We start from the raw sequence: 22,581 nt of genomic DNA, 5'->3' as shown, positions 1-22,581 counted from the left end.
ACCAATCTTGACATGTTTCTCCAAAATTGAAAGTTTTCATAAATTTGTAGGCATTTTCTCATCTGGCAGACTTCAGATTCAGGTATAAGGTTTGAGAGGTCACTCAAGACTGTGAATGTCGGAGGAGGTGTACCTGTACAGGAGTCAAACTGTAGTTTTAGAGTACGATACGTTGGCTATTTAGGAGCCGGAGTTTCGGCTGGATTCGGACAAGTGGGAATATGAAATTCTTTAATAAAGCACGAGTCAAGATCCCCAAAATACTTGAAGCAGGAATGATATTTAGAGTCATAAACTTCGGAGTGGAGGAGAAGTCCAGAAAAGTTTTGGTTTTGCTAATTTTTGTTGCTGCTAACTTCTTAAGTTAATTATGCATTGCACAAATTTCCGTTTCACAAAAAGATAGGCTACAGAGCTTATGTAGCCTAGGCAACACGCCTGAGCACATCTTAAGGTCAAACATCTTTCTTGAATACCGTATTTTCTTGAATAGAAATCACAGCTACTATTTTTTATTTTTGAACATTTGGTGCGGCTTCTATTTTTTTAGATGAACGTTTTTGTTTTCTAATTGGTGCTCAGTGGGCATTCGAGTTTATCTACCATAAGCACCGGTAATAATAAACGGAAACTGTAAGTTAGCTGCAATTTTAATGTCTCTTTTTGTGAAATCGCTAATCCGACAGCTGCTATTATTGTTGCATCTGTGCAAAGCAAACAAAACCAAAAGGATGTACCGGTAGTGTTGATTAGGTGACAATAAAATTCTGTGCTTTTTTTGCCAAAGAGTTTTTATTCTATATCCAACCACTACTGTAATGTGACAACTGCTGTTTTTTGCATGTGCAAGCTCTTGCATGTGGTTAGACATGTTTGCTTTGGTTTCTTTCATCAGTAAAGAAGTGATTTCATCATTGTCTTCTGTGGCTTCTGTTGTTTATTTTTAATCAAATCGTGCCATTTCTATTTGAGAAAATGCCGGTACGCTAAACATGGAAATATAGTCTTAATAGCTAAATTCATAATGTTATGGTAAATATAACCCTTGCAGTAAGAAAAAAGCATCGGTATACTTGCTGAGAATTATCCAAGTTGAAAATTTTCAGTTTTACAATTTTTATTAACAAGCCATTGATATGGAAATTTGAAAAGATATATATACAAATGTTTTAATTTGATAACAAGCGTAATGTTTTTTTTAAATAGGTAACACAAACTTATATTGACCATTTGTAAAGTATTACAATGAGTAAAATTGCTCTAAACGAGACAGTGATTTTGCAAAAAGGCATGGTTTTGAAAGCTGTCAAGTTAATACCGTGTAAAACAATCGTATTTGAAAAACTTCGATTCTTGCCAGAAAATGCTGTTGGATTGTCTTTTGGAAGTATGTTTGAAGGTAAGTAACAAGCAATTGCAAAGGTGATTTATAATGTAGTTGGTGCTATTTATGAAACCATGAGTAGCATATCACTTGGTATTACAGGCCTCGAAATTCACGGCGGACACGGCGGTCATGTCCGCCGTCACAGCATGTGATGTCCACGGGAAGTACCATCTAGATCGGTCATATTTGTCCGCCGAGAAATAACATAGGAACTAGCGATACAAATCGTCATTGCATAGCTCAATTTTATGTTCAATTTTATTACTAGCACGAACGTCGAACAATTGTTGCGACTTGCGAGAATATAATTTCTCGCGCATTCTAGCGCGCATCTAGAAAATTAAAATACTGTACGATATCCTCAGCTTCCATTCAAGCAGGAAAACTTTCGATTTTTACGTTGCTTCAACGATTGATGACATCGAATCAGCGTAACAAAGGTTAATTCTTCGCTAAGAATCGATAGGAGTACGGTACGATTTTTCTACAGCAATCACGCGCAACTTAGTTCAAGTCTTACGTCACAATGTCTGGCTTTGATCGAGTAATATTGATAAGCCAAGGTTGGTTACAAAATTAGAGTATACGAGTAGGCTATTACAGCAAGATGCAACAAAATTTGTTAAGTTTTTGGTATTACGTACAGTAAGAAAAAAAAAGGTGCAGGGAAAATTCACTTTCGCTCACATGACACGCAAAAATAAACTTAAAGAAAAATATCCTAGTGAAACTTTGCACAGCAGAAAATAGCAGCGTTAGTGTAGAAGTTTTCCGACTCGTGTCCAGAGTATTGTGACGCAAGAAGCTACACAACCTCGTTCGGTAGAAGTTAATCAGATATGCGGCGTATTAAGCAGCTACGCGGCGCTTTGACTCTTCAAACGCACGTCGTTGGTCTTTTCAAATGGCGAAGAATTATCAAGATAAACTGATTAAGCATGACGATCGACGCTAAAACTCGTGTGTCCGCCGTGAGACTTAATTTGTCCGCCGAGATAGCTGCTCAGACCGGACACGTTTGTCCGCCATCAACAAAAACGAATTTCGAGGCCTGTATTACAATTTCAATACAAAAGCCCATAAGCTAATAAATTTTATCTACACAGCTTTTTATACTATCTCATTATGGTTTCATATGAATGATTTATGGTACAGTAAATATTAGGGTGTGGCTGGTGCCCCCATATAAATATTTTTCTGATTACTTTTTTTTGGTGGTGAGGTTCTACTCAAATAACAAAAATATGAAGTTTCAGCTAAAATAGTTGATGTTTAGGACCACCTCATCCCAATTAAAATACTCAAATTGGAGCCTATACGTCATACACTATATCGTCCCCATATACAATCGTGCAAGAATACCGATTATAGCCAATAATAAAATGGCACAGTAGCCTATACAGTATAGTGAAACTGTATGAGGATATGCAAAGTTTGTTGAAAATACCAGCAAAATACGCGATTCAGGAAAACCTAAAGGATTGACAATTACAAAGAATCAGTGGAAAAAACAATGCCATTCTGGCCCAAAAATGCTCTGAAACACTCCGAAATGATGAGGACAGACAATTTCTTATATCAATGCAGACAGACAGATTGGCAGTCATGGCTGGTGTTGACAAAAATCTTAACCAAATAAAAATGCAGCAGTAAGACGCAATGCGGCACAAAAGCGAGTGAACATTGAAGCAGCCAGGAGTACGCTGGAAAAAGATAGTAGTTTACAGCTAGAACATTTTAATGAACCCAATGAAGAGGAAAAATTTTCACTTGGGCCTTCAGCCCTTCACAAAGAAAACATCGCCGTATGAAGAAAACAGGTTAGTAATTTTAGTGAATAAGCTCATATACTGCTGTAAATAGAAAATGAATGCAATTTAGCAATATGCCTAAATCATATTAAATGTAATTTCTGTAAAAATTCACACTGTGCTCCAGGTGAATGGCTTTTAATTCCTCATGATGTGCTGAAATGTCGAAAGTTAGTTTCTTCTGCAGTAAGGAATGAACTTGCCCAGGGCTGTAAAACTATCGTCAGTTGTGATATCACTTATTAGTAGCTGCGACGGAGATGTTACCAAATTTAATCTTGATGCAACGCAATCATTCAGGCGAAATTACTTTAACTTGTACTACTGTATTCTGTATAGTAGACAACTAAAGAAATATAGTTTATAATATTCTGAATTATCAATTCTCATCAGTATGGTCACATTAACTTATTTTGCTTCTGCAGATATCGTGTTGAATGCATTGATAGCACAGTTGAGAACATTAAAAAATCATGGGTTCCTCCAACCACAGGAAACTTACAGTACATTGGGATGGAAAGCTAAACACCTCTTTGGTATCCGAATATGATATTGATGATAGACTTCCAGTTCTAGTGTCTGGTAATCAGCTTGTGCATTTAATTTTTCCAGTGATAAAGCTATCTGTAACACCTGTATTCATATATATGTTGTTTTCATCCAGGACAAGGTGGAATAAAACTGCTGGGTGTTCCCAGTTTGCCGAGGCACAGTACTGACCGAGCTGGGAAGTTGATTGCGGATGCAACATGTAATCTATTGGACCAATGGAAATGCACAGATTGTATTAAGTGCATGGTTTTCGACATAAGTTCTGTAAATACTGGGCATTTAACGGCTGGCAGCATTTCCATTCAGGAAAAGTTTAATCGGCAATTTCTTTGGTGTGCATGTCGTCACCACATTAGGGAAGTTGTATTAAGCCATATATGGATTGATTTAAAATTGAAATATCAAAGAGTCCTGAAATTTTGGTATTTGCAAGATTCAGAGAAAACTTTCGATCATTAACAGCCGGTGACTCAACTAACTTTAATTATGCTCCACGAGACGAACGATCTCCTCAAATCATTCAATTATTCAACAAGATACTTCAAAGCAAATCTCCAGTAAGAGGTGATTACAAAGAATTATTGGAACTAGTGATTTTGTATCTGGATGGTGGAAATATGCAATTCACCATCCAAAGTCCTGGTGCCCTCCATAAGGCACGTTGGATGTGTAAAATTTTGTATTATATTGTTTAAAAATGATCATTTTTGAGGAGAAAATTATCGCTGAGTTGCGGAAAGGAGCAATATTTGCAAGTCATCAAGTTGAAAAGATCAATCGGTTTATGGAGTTCGTTACTTTTACTTACTTGCCATGGTGGTATACTGCTCAGTTTTTTGAAGATGCCCCACACAATGACTTGACACTGTGGAATGCATGTAACCAACATTCTGATCAAGATGTATCCAAGTTTGCAATTCGTTCTTTGCCAAATCACACCTGTTATCTTACTGAGGAACTAGTAGGGCTTTCTCTGTTCAGCAACCAAGTGCCCAATGATGAAAAGAAGAAAACAAGAAAATTGTGGACAAATTAAACACTTTCGAAAAAGTAACTGTTTTTTTCAAAACAACATGGAATTGGATTTGGGAAGCCAATTTTGCCCACTGTCACAGAAAGTTCCACTCTTGTCTCACTTGTTGGCAGTTCAACCTGGCAATTTTTCAACTTGCTGAATATTCCAACTGATTTTTTCAGTTTTCCTGTAGAGCAATGGGATGATATTCCATCGTACTCAGCAGGAAAGGAAATTATTAAAAACATCCATGTTGTTAATGATAGTGCAGAAAAAGGGGTAAAATTGGCCACTGACTTCCTGTCTACCGCAAAAATGGAAAAACGGTATCAAAATGTGCTGCAAGTGGTGGAGAACAATCGAAACGAAGCACCTAATTAGCGACACCATAGCAAGCCCTCAAAGTCTTGGTTTTTAACGTTGTGATTCAAAAAAGTGACTTTATTTGTTGTTTAAAACATGCCAATACACCATTTTCATTGTAATGGTTTTCGTAATATTTTCGACGAGGGGGAGGTGGTCCTAAACGTTACCCGAATTACTTGAAACTTCATATTTATGCTTCTTAAGCATAACCTCACCCATACTAAAAAGTAATCTTGGTTTTTTCAAGTTTTTATAATTTGGGGGGCACCAGCCGCACCCTAGTAAATATTCTCAACAGGGAATTGAATTTAATGTCCCATGGTAAGCAGCAGGTACGGTAGTGTTTTACAGGTTGGATATTTGCATTTGCTGATTGTATATATTTTATGATTTTATTGAATGCAGTGGTACAATGTATTTCATAGAAGGGCAATTTTATAGAATAGTGATGTTGTAAATATATAAATATGGCGGTGGCTATTTGACCGGCTCCGGTCTTTTAATCTAAAACACTATTTGACCGGCATAATGCATTTCTTCTTTCATTTCCTCTTTCAAAGCAAAAGGCGAGAGGAGAAAAAAAGTGCCCATGTAGGTAGCCTACAAGTTCTAAATTCAACAATTTTATTCAACTGGGTCAGTGGCGCGTACAGTATTTCTCAGGCTGGTGTTCCCGAGGGAAGGAGTTCAATCCTACTCCAAAGCATTTTTTTAAACTAAATTTTGACCCGAAGTGATTCAATCGTTCGGCTGCTGCATTGTGGTCAATTTTTAATTTGAGTATCCTACAGCCCAATTTTTTATGTCTTTTCAAATATGAGTATAATAAAGTTAGAGTTTTTTTAATTTGGTGGAATTTGAGAATTTCTCTGGGTAAGTTTCCTTTCGTCTTAAGAGGATGTGACCGTGTTTGCCAAACAACGCATTACATTTTTGCCCTCAACAAGTTAGTTTGGTGGCTGTAAAAAGTTACAATACTTCCGTAAAAAAATAGTTTCATCAAGTTTACTTTTAGGCAGTGTTTTTTAGCAGGCAATTTAGTTTGAAATAAAACGCTTCCGGGTAGTATCAAACTCATACTATTGGGGATACCAGCCCGAGAAATATTGTACGCACCGCTGATTCAGTTGAATAAAGCTATTGAATTTAAAACTTATATAGGCACTTTTTTCTTCTCTTGTCTTTTGCTTTAAAAGAGAAAAAGAAAAAAAATACATCATGAACGGTCAAATAGTGTTTCAGATTAAAAGACCGGAGCCGGTCAAATAGCCACTGCCTATAAATATCAGGCTTCGAAACGACTGTCAAGGTCGCTGAGAAGTTGTTAAAAGGCATCTGAAACTATTGCACTGGCAGGCCATGTTTGGTCGCCGCTTTCTACAAGCCAACATTTCTCGGCTCCGTTGATATTCGAAGTTATTTTTTCTTCACTTGCGTTTGTGTTTCAAACTTTTTTTTTCCACTTGTATTTGTATGTGAAACGTTTTTGATAAACAAGACAAAGTTTCTCACTCACCAATGAGAAATATTATATTATATATATTTATATAATATATATATATAGTATGAACTGATAAAAGTTTTGCAAAAAGTCTGAGCGTCAACCTACAAAAACTCGAAGGCTAGCTCTACACTGACTTGGGAAGCAGTGCATTTAAATACAACTGCAAATATGTTCTGAGGGCCTTGTTTGCATTGTTCTAACCTGAATAAATGCAAAAACATGATATTAATTAACGGATTTTTAAAAACACAATTTTTTTTAGTTTGGCTGCCCAGCGTGAGAATTTGGCCACCAGAAAGGAGCTCTGGTTGCTGCAAAAGTAAAGGAGCTTAGGGCCTTGGGGCCTGACTATACTATAGAATAGAAAGTTGCAATATTATTATACTTATAATTAAAAAAATAAATTAAATGTTTTCTTTTTCATCAATCAGTGAAAAAAGGAGAGCTCCACCTTGTGGATTCTACGGTTGTTCAAGAATATCCAGAAGATGCTGGAAAAGATAATAGGTGTGTTCATGCAATTGCACATATATTTTGCATGTCGTATATTCTTTGATTATAAATATATATCTTTAAAGCTTTGATAGAAAGTTTGCTTTGTTGTACCACAGACATATATACAAACCAAAGTAACTTCAATGGGTTTAGCATATTTTATTTTTGTTATACAAAGAACATACAACAATTAAAATAAACTTTCACATGTTTTTGATACGTACTTGTGTCCCCATCAGGCATTGTTTTACATTTGCAAAACAATGAGAATTAGAAGATCAATTTGACTTTACACTACAACTGCAAAAACGATACTTAACAGACTGAACAGTACAAACTCAACAAGTAGTACAAGAATGAGTACGAGTAAATAGCATGATGGAAACATGTCACATGAGGTGTAAAATACAAGCATGTGACACCAATTACAACACTCATAAAAGGGATGAGCCACTGACAATACTGCATAATTGCTTAGTTAGAAGCGGATTATTACTCTTGATATTTGAGGCTTTTATAAATACAGTACAAAGATCATGGACGCCCTAAGAATCAAGAGTAATAATCCGTCTCTAAATAAGCAATTATTTGCTGGTGGCTCATCCTTTTTGTGTGTGTTTTAATTGGTGTCACAACTGGCACATATGCTTGTATTTTAGGGTCTGCTACTATTCGGTGAGTCCGATTCGGTGAGTTCCTAACCCCTAACCCTAAAACGGCAATGATAATTAGGCTACGGTACCCGATAATTTAAAAAGAAAATTGAAAAATTCCCCCGTTAAGGGATCGGACTCACCGAATCGGACTCACCGAAACGGGCCATTCCGTGTATTTTACATCTCGTGTGATCTGTTTCTTGCCATTTTATTTACTCGAAGCTACACCGCATAGGTTAGGTAACGCAACAGAAATACCGTAGAGCAATTATTACTATAAAAAAAAACCAAAAATGTAACGCAAATCGGCAGCATCAAAAGACATAGATCTTTGACTTGTCAGCAGCAAGTGGTGATAACTGTGTGAGTTCGTTGCGCAGCCTACTTACTCTGTCATGACATTGTTTAAGCTTGATGAGTTTATTACAACGGAAGGTGGAAATTAAATCACAAACTGATAGAACCAGCTTATTAAAAACAACTAAGTTACATGTTTTTTTTAAACGTTTAGCAACGTAAAAACGATGCAAAATTATACATTTTTGCTACCTAGGTACTGGGTAGGGTGGAGTGAATTTCACTTAATGTTTTGGATTTTGATTTAAGGTGTTTTAATGTTGTCTTTGGGCCTAAAAAACAACCCCAAACATAATTTTGGTTTTCCTACCCCTAAATTGACCCTCCTACCTGAGGTCAAAGGTCACACGAGGTCAAAATTGCTCTATCTCCACTTCTACTGGTACTGGAAATCTGTTTAATGGCTTAAAAGATTCAGAAGACCCATATTTCTATAATTATGTTCTATGAGAACTTTTTCTTCTATTGGTAGTAGAATTTGACTAAACAGCAAAAATATAGTTTTTGTGGTATTTTGCATATACAACATTATAGTTAACCAACTTCAACAGCCAAAATAGTAAATTTCAGCAATTGTTTGGATTGTAGCTTGAGAATAAGTGTATTGAACATCGAAATATTCTTATCTGCAGCATTGATGAGGAACTGAAACTACAGTAAGAATGAAATTAATGTTTTGATGCATTTAAGATGACATTTCAATGGTTGAAAGGCCTGCATGAAAATTATTGAGAGAGAGGTACATTTTTTGTCAAGTCACACTACGTACAATAATAATTATTACACAAACAATCAAAATTTAAATCGAGCATGAACTAACCAGCAACAACGGGAAGGCTGCGAAACGACCACACCGACAGGTCTTCAAGTCAAGCAGCACCTAATGAAAATCCCATTGCTTAAAAATGAAAATCCAGTTGCACTATTAAACACTCAAAAAATGTCACAAAACATTTTGCCTCCCTCATATTTAGGTCCCGGCTATGCCCTTGGTAACTATAACGAAAAAACAAGTGGTTTTGATGCAATCGTATTCAGCAGTAAAATTGCTTTTTGGTGTTGAAAGAGGGCATCAACTTCCGGGATTTGATCTTTTTGCGGATCACACCATCCCGTCTTTCGAACCTAGCCAGTAGCCACATGCATGGAAGCTTCTGCTACGAGCTTCACATGACGCTCTACAGCTTGATTGTGGCATGGGTGATCAAGTTCAAGCTTGTTTGTTTTGAAATTTTGTATTGCATCATCATTCATGACTTTGTTTGCGGGAGATTCTGTGACATGAATTTCATCAAATTTTACCATGTTGTGGTAGAACTCGGCATTGATATTGATCTCTGGTATGATAAATTTTCGAACAGTTACTGTCCTGTCTGCAATAGGTTTTGCCTTTGCGCTTTCATCATCTGGAGTCATTTTAACATCTTTGCTTCTGTGTAGCGACAGCACAATATTGACAGCTTGCGATCAAATTGTATCATCATCGTCAGCCATCATCGAAAGAACAATATTTTCGGGGTGAGCTGAGACGCCATTACGTACCAAAGGTTTTGATGCAAACTCTCTTGCTTGCTTCTAGGGAAATTGGTTGATTCGTTTGAGCATGCGAAAATAGTTGACAGCTACTTTATTAATTTTAGAGTTAAGCTTGACATCAAACCAACTTGGGAAGTAGACTTTTAAACAAATTCTACCAGAATTCTAAAATTTTGGCTTGGCTTTGTTTGGGAAGTGTAGTATCTCAAAATTCGACATGCAAGTGTCAACCATCTTGCATGTGACAAGCCACCTACTTCAAACTGTGCTAAGTCATTCTCAAGTTTTCCAGATATGACAGCCAAACAAATTTTGTATGCATAAAATTGATCGGAATTCAAACTCACTGGCGCCGACTTACGGGGTTACGGGGTGGCCACGCCACCCCGTAACCGCTGTGGCGGGGTGGCAGCCACCCCGTTTAGGTTACATTACTTACTGCAAATAAATGTAATTTGAACGGACGTTTAAATCTTTTTTTGATCATTGGTTTTCGCTTCAAGTCAACGTAAAGCAAGAGGTGAACCAATACAGTATTGCGAAGAAAATGATTGTTTTTGTCACAAGCATGATACTTGCGTAACATCAAGCAAGCTACGTGAAGATTACGCAACATGTGGCTACAAGTTTTTTTCTTGTTGTTGCGTTCGTTTTATTTGTTACTTGTCACAAGTCATTGTTACATTTGTTAGGTTTACAATGGGATTTATTAATCAATAAAATACGATCTTTCCATTGCCTCCCTCAAAATTCTTTTTTGAAAAACTTTAAACTGCTCATAATATCGCTATAAATTATGCCAGCTATAAAATACTTGGAAATAAAATTATCTCGATGATTGATAGCTCCACCCCCTAAACGAATATCTATTTTCAAATTTCATTAAAAAAAATGCAAATTTTGAAACTTTTTGAGTTTTATTTAAAAAGTGCACTTAGTAAAGTAGCAGTTTTAACGTTCTGCAAATTTACATGTTTACATGATTCTATTCGAGGAAAGCTGCACCCCCTGCCAATTCCCCATAATAATAAAAGCAACCTTTTTCAATTACTCAAGATTTTGCATTTTGAATTATTTTCCAATTTCAACTGGAGTGTACTGTCATCTACTTCATGCTTTAATTTCTACTTTGTTATCTACTTCATGCAGTAATATTGCGTGACAAACTGTGAGGCGGGAATCTATTGGTTTGACATAGGAGTTGCTTGTTACATCATAGAAAAAATTACGAAAAGTCGTCCAGTAAAAGTTTTCGCCGACATTCCAGTTTTATTCAGCTTAAAGATGCCACCGAAAAAGCGTTCAAAATTGCAGCCCTCCATTGAGTCATTTTTTGTTGCGTCTAGTCAGGATTTCAGCCAGCATGAAAGTGATCAAACGGCTGAACGAAACGAAAGTGTGCCACTGACAAAAGGCGTTAGCACGAGCAGGATAATCGCTGTTGAAGGGAGAAGCTATCAAAAATCGTGGGAGAGCGAATTCCCGTGACTAGAATACGATAGATGCAAAGATAGAGCATCCTGTCCGATTTGCAACTATGTCGCAACTGCTTGATCTATTTGCAAGCAATGAAACAATTTCATTAATGTCTCCAAACGTGGTCTGCATTGTGAAAATATACTTATCGTTGTCTTCCACCACCTGCGAGGCGGAGCGATCGTTTAGTGCACTCAGGCGCATCTACTTGCGATCTACCATGACGCAACAGCGATTGAACCACGTCCTAATTTTAAATGTTTATCAAAGTGACGCTTCACGGTTACAACTTGACCAGTTGATTAACAATTGGATTGACAAAGCTGCTGTTCGCAAAAATATTTTTGCCAAATGTTAAGTGTCAGAGCAGCAACGTAACAATAAAATTCACGACATATCTCCTGTGCTTTGTTTTAAAGTTGCTTTGTAAATTATCGAGCTACAAATCAGGTGTGAAAAAACAATTGCATCTACGAAACACGCTTAGTAAAAATCAAACAAAAACATGCAGTTTGAAAGTTTTTAGGTTGCTATATTGTGCTATCCGCCACCCCGTGCAAAAATAAAAGTCGGCGCCTATGTTCAAACTTCCTTACTTCTTTTGGCGTTTGAGGAAATTCAATAGAAGATAATGGCTTAAACGTAACCCCATGCCAATCAGACACTAAACCAATTAGCTCTTTGCCAATTGGACCAGAAAACGAGTCGGAGTTTAAAGAGACTCCATCCAAGTGCTTAAAGAAATACCGGAGAGGTAGTTCGTTGGTATGCAGGACACAGATGACCTATTGCGAAGGTCTTTGCAGCAACTCTTCTAATGTGGCAATGCTGCCATGGTGTTTACCTGTCATAATTGCGGTTTCATCTTAGCCTATAATTGACAAATTGTTCTGCAGGTCGGTATTTTCCAGTGCTTTGTGGATAGCTTTGGGATTCTCAAATAACAATCCAACCAATTGCTGAAATTTACTATTTTAGCTGTTGAAGTTCGTTAACTATAATGTTGTAAAAGCAAAAATACCACAAAAACTATATTTTTGCTGTTTAGTCAAATTCTACTACCAATAGAAGAAAAAGTTCTCTTAGAACATATAGAAATATTGGTCTTCTGAATCTTTTAAGCCATTAAACAGATTTCTAGCACCAGTAGAAGTGGAGATAGAGCAATTTTGACCTCGCGTGACCTTTGACCTCAGGTAGGAGGGTCAATTTAGGGGTAGGAGAACCAAAATTATGTTTGGGGTTGTTTTTTAGGCCCAAAGACAACATTAAAACACCTTAAATCAAAATCCAAAACATTAAGTGAAATTCACTCCACCCTAGTGGGTAGTCTTGGCCTGGCAAAAGCTTCTTGTCGAATAGTTTTTGTTCGACTAGACCAGCGGTTCTTAAACTGGGGGGCGCGCCCCCCTTGGGGGGCGCGAAAGGTTCACAAGGGGGCGCGAGCGATGTCAAACTATGTGACTAAACGCGTGTGACTAAGTGGATTTATTGCCAGGATAAAGCAAAAAAGTCCCAATGCCATTGGATCTCACTGCGTGATTCACCGTAAGGCTCTGGCCTCCAGGACTCTACCTGCTGCAATGAAAGATAAGCTTACAGTTATCATACGAGCCGTCAACTTCGTCAAAACCAGTGCCGTCAATATGAGACTGTTTACCAAGCTGTGCAAGGATATGGATTCGAACCATAAGACTCTCCTCTTCCATACATCTGTTCGTTGGTTATCGAAAGGTAATCAGTTAGCCCGCGTGTATGAAATGAGAGATGAACTGATGCTATTTTTGGAAGCTCATGGGAAGCAAGATCTCTTTCTGCCATTTTCATCAGAGAAGTTTCAGCTGGAGTTGGCATACCTCATGGACATTTTCGAGGCCCTCAATAACTTAAATCTGCTCTTGCAGGGCAGAAATACTAACCGGATTAATAGCTATGATTCCATTCGAGCATTTGTGGCAAAGCTGGGGTTGTGGCACCGCCGAATACAAATAGGAAATGCAGCTTCATTTACCAACCTAGATACTGCACTTGACAAAAAGCAACTTGAACTGGAAGGTGAGCTTTTGAAACAAGAATTCGAACGCTATTTCCCAGACTTGGGTGACACCGACCTTCCAGAATGGAAGATGACAAGAAATCCCTTTCGTGCTAACGAGGACATTCTTCCCGACGGTTTGCAAGAGGAATTCTTGGAAATAAAGTGTAACTCCACTGCAAAAGACGATTATGAAGCAATGCCACTAACTGATTTTTGGGTTAAACATTTGCACATATACAAGGGAGTGGGTAGCGTGGCGATGCGCACACTTCTTCCATTTTCGTCCACTTATCTGTGCGAAAGTGGCCTTTCTACAATTTTGAACATAAAAACAAAACATCGAAACAAACTTATTGATTGTGAAGCCGATCTGAAGTGTGCATTATCAGCTACAAAGCCTCGAATTAAACTTTTGGTTTCCGAAAAACAATTACATCCCTCACATTGACGAAAGCTAAATATAAATTCCTGTAGTCATTACACTTTAATGTTTGCTAATTTTGTAGTTTGGTGGGGCGCAAGTTTGGATGGCACGTCAAAGGGGGGCGCGGCTCAAAAAGTTTAAGAACCCCTGGACTAGACAAATGACTTGGTTTACATTTTATATACAATTATACATCTTATTATCAATTATTATAGCCTATTTGGAGAGTTTGCGCAAACCCTTTATTAATTTTCCGAAACCGCAATTATGATGTAATGTTTCTTCCCTTATTCTCCTAGTCCTCATTCACGGTGGTCTTTCGTTACTAAAACCTACTATTATGACACAACAATGCGGTTGAGATTGGATTCTTAAATCTTTAATAAATTATGCCAACTCAAAGCTTTTTTAATAGTTTTATTCAAATAAGGTAAGCTTAGAATCTGATATAATTTCTTGTAAATACCAAAATTGCTTTTTGTAACACTAAAGTATCGGCCAAAATATCGGTATCGGCCTAAAAAAGTGATATCTGGCATCGGCCAAAATATTGGTATCGGTACATCTCTAGTTTCAATATTTCAAATTTTACAATGTTTCAGCTTTAAAATCTTACAAAAAAGCTATCGGTTACACATACTGCCCACTTACTACATTCTACTTAACTATGAAAGCTGTGTTTACACAATTTTTATGTTATTTTTAATAATGGTATTACTACTAAATTTGATTAAGACTTAAGTTGGTTGATTTTTGTCGCAGAGGATTAACGGACACACATGGAAAATCACAAATTCTTAAACGAGATGATTTAATTCAAATGAAAGAAGGAGGAGCTACTGGAGAGGAGATCATTCAAAGTCTCGTTAAAAACAGTTCCTCATTCTCTGAAAAGACCGTATACTCACAGAAAAAGTATTTGAAGAAAAAACGACAAAAGCATTCTTTTTATCTTCAAATTCATAGGTACTCGCAGTAAAGTCTGATGCTGCTAATCACCGCAATTGTCAAAACGACCTTAATTATTATCATGCCTGACGCCTGAAGTCATGCATAGAAAAAGTATTGCAAAGGACTATTATCTGTTCTTGGTCTTGTCAGTTTGCGGCTGAAATATTGTGCGGTCAAATGTTAGCAGAAAATAACGTGTTAATTTTTGTGACAGTAATTTTTGTGATCCTTTTAACTCGTTATAGGAGACTGAAAAATAATTGACACCACTGGCTTTCTTCAAGTACATTGTGGCGTTATTTCATAGGCCGACAGCAAGATTAATATGCAAGCTCTACCAAGGACGAGAACCCGCAAAGATATGCCACATGCAGATTGACTCCTTATCTCAAATACTCTGCGCCACAAATGTTAGATCTTGTTCTAAAGTTGCCGTATTTGATAACTGTTCCGGTGTTGTGCTGGGTGCGATATTGGAGAGATTAGGTGGTCAAGGTGAGGATCTTTGTATTATGATACTACCTGGTTGATTTGTGCATATGCAAATCTTCATAACATCGTCACCAGGGGCGCCGGAACGATTTTTGACTGGGGGGGCAAGATTACGAAAAAAGGGCACTTTTTTTACTAAAAGGCAAATTTTTTGTCAAGTTTTAAGATATAGCGATAATGCTAATCTATCAGCTCACTATGTATTGAGTAATGATAGCATACAAGTGTCCAGTATACAAAGAAGGGCATCATGCTATGTTATAATGATGTAACCTACTGTCAAGCCTTAAAGCAGCCTGCGGCCATGGCCGCTAAGTAGTGCTTAAATGACCGCCGGTGCTACCTCTTCAATCGGCCAAGTTTGGCTGCCGGTCTCTTCTAACCAATTATTTAATTTTGCAATAGAATGGTCGTGGATTAACTGTCGAAAATATGTAGTATCAAAGAGTGACGCAAAATTAGGTCAGCGAGTCATAATCGCCACTGTTGCATTGTGCGGGGATATTTGTTATTGATGGAATATATCCAGCTGCAATCACCAGCGCTGTAAGTCTTGTTTGTAATTCTCGACGTTTATCTTAACAAAGTCTTAATCCGAAGTGCTAATTTACATCGGCTGGCAATATTGTCGTTTTTATGTTGATTCGATGTTGTCGGACATTGAATCGTTGTTAAAAAGGAGAACTAGGTTAGTTGACATCCAAGGGGAAAACATTTTTTGATCATATTTTGCAAAAATTATGCTTCTTTTAGTAATGTCCTTCACATCATTGAAATACTTATTTTATTACCTTGCCGTCATCGTCAACACAATCATGTCGAGCGTTGTTTTTCGTTGCTAAAAAGAATTCTAGGGGAATGGCGAACTTCTTTAAAATCAGCCACATTGGAGACACTCGTGCGAGTGTCGTTAGATGGTCCCGCAGTACTGGATTACAATCCCGATAAAGCAGTTATTGCGCGGTGCGACGATTCTATTGTAGGACGTCGCCCAGGCCCAGACTTCAACAACGCTAAGTGATCATTTTAATATTGTTGCAAGTTTAATTCTATTTACTTGTGCTATCGTTATTTTATTTTGTATTTTGGTCTCCAAGCACACAGATTTGGCCGCCGAGAAGGAGCTTCCGAAAAAAAACGAGTTTTAAGGCCTGTACTGTGTTGCAAAATTTTCTGCCGTAAATATTATTTTGAGGCAAAAATGAAAGATTATTATTAGGCTAAAAGCGAATAGCAGAACTTGTTATATTGCAAAATGTGCAGTTGCTTACATGACTTTAAAAGGGCACCATTGCCCCCCCTGCCCCTCCATCTGCAGAAAATTTGAGGGCAGGGGGGCATCCGCCCCCCTGCCCCCCCGCTTCCGGCGCCCCTGATCGTCACTACTTTTCCGCGTTTTTCTACATTTCTTCATGACTTTTTCAGCCAAGAAACCACTGAAATACGTGTCATGCTATTAAGATGTAATTGAAATATTTAACTGATATCCACAGAGGATTGGTGGACGTGGAAGTAATAACCAATGGGGTAAACTTTTCTTTTAGGAATATTTTCCCACCAGCCTATGATTATTGTAAAGATTTCAAGCAACGGTTAAATCAAGAAGCTTGAGAGACTCATTCGTCTACACTCTTGAACCGTTTTATTGTGTCACCTATACTCTACCATTTCGTATTTGAGCAATGTAGAACATTTTTCTCAAATATTTGAATCATTATTCTGCGTAACGCTGTATATTGCCAAGCATTTTTATTTAAACATTGTAAATCATTTTGAATGCTTGACAAGAGCTTAGATGTATAGCCGAAAACGTTTACAATTTTTTTTATATCTTGGTAACGTCGTGTGGTTGCTTGGTTTGCGTAGTAAACAGTGACGAGAATGAAAACGCATTTTAATGTTATCCATTATTTGCAGAACAAAAAGTGATTTTATTTACTTACAAAAAATTGTTTTGATTTCTATAGGTTCAGTTGTCAATCTCCATGTTGGAGAAACTCCTGGTAATCTATTTGCAATTTCCTACTTCAACTTTCCTAATTCTTTCTGGGATATTTTACATTCGCTTCCTGTTCACAAAATCTCTCCTTTGTTGGCTTCAAAAACGTTTCAATCGACTTTTCCTGATGGTCACAATCTATTTGCTGAACCCCATACGTCGCAACTTCCAAGTAGCGAAATAACTGACTCTGCGTCTCCTGAAACAGCAGTGTCTGAAGGTGCAGACAATCTTGTTTCTGATGATTGTGCTTCCAGTGAGACTTCAACAGCCAGCAATCCTAATAAGCGTAAACTTCCACTGAGCGATGAAGAAAAATCAGCCATAAGACTTGCCCGCCAACAAAAGCGATTTAACCATCAGCAGGCGGCATGGAAGTTGCTTGAAAGCAAAAATATGGATGCATTAATTATTGCCACAAAGTAAGTTATATTTGTAATAATATTTTTTTAGTTATTATTTAATATTTCCATCACCACTGGGGTCCATTCTGCGAAAAAGTATGCAACTGCTTTATGAAACAACTAATAACTGAGTTAAACTCAATTATTTTGCAATCGACCATGAATGCATGCAGCTCTTGTTTCACCCCGGTTTTCCAGCTTTCGCGCGAGGTGGTCGACTTCACTTCAAATCATTCCCCCACAGAACATGCATCTTCTTTTCCACACCATTTTCTTAGTCAACCTCGGTGTTCCTCTAACGACACCCGATATATTAAACGCTAAAATAAAAAAAAGTGGTAAGCTTCCATGTAATGATGCGGTTGTAGCCTACACTTTTAGTCGAAAATATATGAAATATAAAGGATGTCCCAACTACTTTAGTCTTGCGTTTCAGTTTTTATTTGGAATGCAATAACAATAAACTTTACGTATTTTATGAAAAAATGGTAGGCTATGATTTTACGAAAGCTAACATTTGCGTAGCCAAGAACATTAGTAACCCGTTCTTTGTAGTTTTTCTTGCCAATATAATAGTTTGTATAATCTTGCAGATATCACCCTACGCCAATCACATTGGCTTTGCTTCAAGTTTTAGCGTATTCTAAACCATTCGCCATATACTTTGAATACAAAGAACCACTCATGGAACTGTTTGTGAGAATGTCAACATCGAATTTAGCCATAAATTTGCAACTCACAGACACTTTTATGCGTCAGTATCAGGTAATTGGCTCTTAAATATATTTGCGTTCGTTTGAATTAATATGCCTCTTGCTTTGCTCTGAAAATATTTCAACAAAACAATTAAATAATAATAATGGGTTGCGATGAGCCTGGAACAGGAAAGTATAGTCGTGGGTTTTAATCAGCATTTGAGGCTCAGGCGATGACGGTGGTATCTTATGCTTCAGCCTGTTTTTGATATTTCTTTTTTTGAGACTTTTCATTACCGGTACCGTACTGCATGTAGGCTATTCTGCCCCAGATTTTTATCCGGATGCATTAACGAGAAATAAATCTTGACGTACAGTTGGTAACAATTATCCTACGCAGTTTTTCTTTTAGCGAAAAGTAATTAAGAGATGTGGCACCAACGAAGATAAAATATAACAATTTAACTAAACGTATTTTCAAAATTTTTAGGCTTGCAATCTTTTAAATAGGAGGATACTTTTGTCTTTCGTCGAAGTATGGTTGATGTTTTTTTTTTCAGGTTCTTCCCGAAAGAACTCATCCACACGTTATGATGAGCGGTGCCGGTGGCTACGTTCTTACTGGGATCAAAGTTAAACAATAAAACGAACAAGATGGAACTGCACTTGTGTGTTTTCTTTTTAGTCAGCCAAGTAATTCACGTACGAAGCAAGAAAGCTAAAAATACATTAATTTTTTCTGAAAAGTAGTTGACAAAATAGTAGGACCTAGGCTACCCAAAAATTAAGCCTACCGTAGCCTACCTAAAGTTTATAATGAAGATATCATTGAAAGCGAAGAAGATATAGCCTAGCCAATTGGTGAAAATATGCTAAAGTGAAGCATAAGCTACTAACATGAAAGAAGAACAAAGGGCAAAAATCCGGATGAATGAGCGTCAGTTGGCTTGTGTGAAAATAATAAGATCTGAAATAATGAAGATAAAGCGAATCATTGGTTCAATGTTTCAAACATAAAAACTAATACGAAATATCGGTAACCTCAAGTTACGTAGCTTCGCACAAAGTGAAAGTTACGTGACTTTTGACTATTGTTTATTTTAAAGATAATGATTAAAAAGAAATTGTTAATTGCTGACAGTCGCCAATGTTTTGACTTCACGAATCTCTTCAGCGCAGTGAAATAAAAGTAGAGAATTGTCTTGAAGTTTCGAATGAGATGATGGTTTTCAAGAGTGATTAATAAGCTCAATGGGAATTGATTTCACTTTTAATTTTGGACTTAAGTATTATTATTTGTTTACTTTTATGAGCCAATCCTAGACTATAGTTGTTTGCTAAGAGGCTAGACCACTCATTGTTTTTTAATTTATATACACATTTGTGCCGTAAGTATCCAATTTCTTGTAGTTTGGATCCATCTCAGATGATTGTTATGTCTTAGTAGTGCAGTCGTGGGAGGTTTTTGGTGGGAAAATTTTTTTATCAAGCTGATATTTTTCTCAGACCTTCCCCATACCATGCAAATGGCTCAGAAAAAAATCCCCATCGATCGGATGATGGGAAACCCCCTTTTGGGCCCTTTTTCCAAATGACGTCACAATCCCTTTATGAAAATTTCAAGTTTTTCAAAATAGGACATATTATACATCATTTTTTAGCTTTTTTCAAGGGGAACAACTTTTTCTATTAACAAGAACCCTGAAAATGTACAGAAAAAGAGTTATTAGGCTACCGATTAAGCAAAATGATAAATCTATGAATTCCAGGCAAATTTGAAATTATTCGTCACTGTTGGACTTATTCCTCTACATTCGTTAACAAAAATTAAACAAAGTAAGCGAAACAAAAATTGAAGCTATCATCATCATCAAAAACGTCAAAGATGTTGCTTTCCTCCTCGTCTTGTCCGGTTTCATCTTCATTGTAAAAACTCCTCTTCGGTACCAACATCGACGTTATGCAAAAGTGAAAAAAACCCTTCATTCTTAAGTTTTTCGTCTAGGCTCTGGAGTAGGCTATGTCGTTCATACTAATTATACTTAGATACGAAAAAGATGTGAAACTATCTTTGTATTTGAAGCATACTTAGGCTACTATAGGTACTATTACATTCAACACCATGACTCCAGATATTGCTGATAATTGCAGAATTCTCTTTTTAGGGGAGAGTAAGGTGATTTGATACGGAAGGTAATTTGATACACCCCCCCTACAGCTTTCATGGAAATAAATCAAGCAAAAAATTTGCCGTCCAGTGGTAGAAAAATGCGAATAATGGCTTGCGGGTTGATTTCAGAGCTGTTACTTGTCATTCAAGGCAGTGAGTTAGAGGAACGCATTTTTTGCGATTTTTTCCAAACTTTTTCGTCCTTAGCCTACATATTAGCGTGTAAACAAATGAAGAAAGGTTTAACGCAAATAAAAATATAGTCAGTTGTTAGTATATAGGTGAGCCTTTAATCCTACCTAGGTTTGGTTTTGCAAAGTACATATTTCAGCTGAGCAGCACCAGTTTCGACCCAAATTCTTTAGTAAGGTAATTTGATACAGCAGGTGGAAGGTAATATGATACGGTGTATCAACGTGTTCTTCGTCCAACTTCAACTAACGGAATTCGTGAAAGTCTTCAAAACTTTATTTATTGAAGTTGGAAACAGAACAAGCATTAAAATGCTCAAAATATCTTTGGTTGAGCCAAACCATTTTCACCAATGCACTGGAATTTCCACCATCCACAAGAGGTGGATAGTGCCTTTAATTTTTATTTATTTATTTGCAATTAGACTCAAAGTCCATAGAATTCAAATTTTTAACAGTCATCACACAAAATATCAGACTAACAAAACATCAAGCAGGCTACATCAAACAACGTACAAAATACTGTTGTAGTGAATATAAAATGTAGAGTTAAAATAGTAATCAGAAGACATAATATTGCGGAAAAGTGGATTAAATGCGTTGTTTCCGTACATTTCATTCAGAAACCCTGTATTTAGTTTTTGTAATGTAATAACAAGTATTCTTTTTCTATTTCTGGTATGCTTTGAAGCATATTTACACGTTTTGTGTCAGATTCTTGAGTTAACTAATACTGTATCAATTTACCTTCCAGGGTGTATCAAATTACCTACCATGGAAGGTGAATTGATACAGTTCGGTAGCATTTTTGGAACGCTCATACAAAAAATACTACTCAAGGTAAAAACTTAAAACCTTTTCAGAAAGTTGCGCAAAACATCAAAGTTTAATTTGAACCCACAAACAGATTTCTAGGGTGAGCCGTTTTCAAGTTATAGCCAGAAATGTCAAAAATGTATTAAATCACCTTACCTTCCCCTATCTATGATTGTAGGCCTACGATCAACTCCTAACCGAGCAGCACACAGTAGCCTAATGAGGACAGCAAAAAGCTTCACCGGAATTTGGAAAGATCTTGCGATCGAGCAAGCTCTTATGCGCTCAATTAAGTCGCGTGGAGGATTGACGGAAGGAAAAGTATGACAGAAAGTGTTCGATATCTTTGGGTTTTTAGTGTGAGTTACTCGGCAAGTATTCATGAAGCAATGACGCAACTAAACAAGGCTCAGTTTCTATGAAGTAGGCTAACCAGCATGAAGATTTGGGTGCTTCAAAAAAAAAGAGGGATTACGAAGATTGTAAAAGTTTCTGGCCTGGTTAACAACGAAAAACCCATTCTTGGTACCAGAAGTAAACCTATCTTCTTTTTCAAACGGTCTAGTGTCCATCGCTGGAAAAGATGACGTCAATTGTGAACAAGCGGAGCAAATTGGTTAAAATATCCAAAAAGGTTTAGATGGGGTAGCAATTACTATCGCATCAATCAATTGATCAAACCATTAGAATCCTTAATGGAACTAAACAAAACAAAAAGTAGTGCAAGTGGTATTGGTTCGAAAGTCATGTTCAATAGGATGTTTGCTGTTGCTGAAAACGAGGAAAGCCTTGAGCAATTTTTCGAATTTGAGTTAACTTCAGAGCCAATGTCGATGTTCAAGGAAGGCATGATGAGAAAGCCTGACAAACCCTCTCTTCGAAAAATTCTTTTGCCTGGTTCTTCGTCGCATGCCTTAGAGGAAATAAACAAGCAACTTCTATAATTGACAGTGGTGCATTAGGCCTACTACATAAAGTTCGCTGGAAAAAAGGAATGAAGTTTTCGGAAGTTTAAAATTCGTATGTGAAATATATCCAAAACCATTATACCCATGCTGTTGTTGTGTTTGATGTCTATCATGACGAAAGTACTAAAAGTCACGAGCACTTGCGCCGAAATTCCGTTCCACAGAGCACGTTTGTGAAAATTGATCCCAGCAATTCACTTCCTTTTACTCAAGATCGCTACCTCAGCTGCATCGAAACCAAGGCTGAATTCATCAAGTTTGTTTCTACCCTTCTGAGA

The 22,581-nt window shown here is 37.1% G+C and overlaps 1 protein-coding gene across 1 annotated transcript; it reads left to right on the top strand.

The window, feature by feature from the left end:
- The first annotated feature begins 1,210 nt into the window (after positions 1–1,210).
- On the top strand, positions 1,211–18,818 carry LOC145779475 (tRNA (adenine(58)-N(1))-methyltransferase non-catalytic subunit TRM6-like). Its single transcript, XM_082591079.1, has 7 exons — positions 1,211–1,399; positions 7,067–7,142; positions 14,380–14,583; positions 14,876–15,063; positions 17,028–17,481; positions 18,057–18,228; positions 18,719–18,818. Exons 1-7 carry the CDS (start codon positions 1,246–1,248, stop codon positions 18,800–18,802), a joined length of 1,332 nt encoding a protein of 443 aa, XP_082447205.1. The 5' UTR covers positions 1,211–1,245; the 3' UTR covers positions 18,803–18,818.
- The last annotated feature ends 3,763 nt before the right edge of the window (positions 18,819–22,581 follow it).

The sequence above is a fragment of the Aplidium turbinatum genome, chromosome 1 (genome assembly GCF_918807975.1).
Source record: "Aplidium turbinatum chromosome 1, kaAplTurb1.1, whole genome shotgun sequence".
NCBI classification, from domain to species: domain Eukaryota; kingdom Metazoa; phylum Chordata; class Ascidiacea; order Aplousobranchia; family Polyclinidae; genus Aplidium; species Aplidium turbinatum.
The sequence above is the reverse complement of the archived record's forward strand: the minus strand, read 5'-3'. Positions and strand labels throughout refer to the sequence as shown.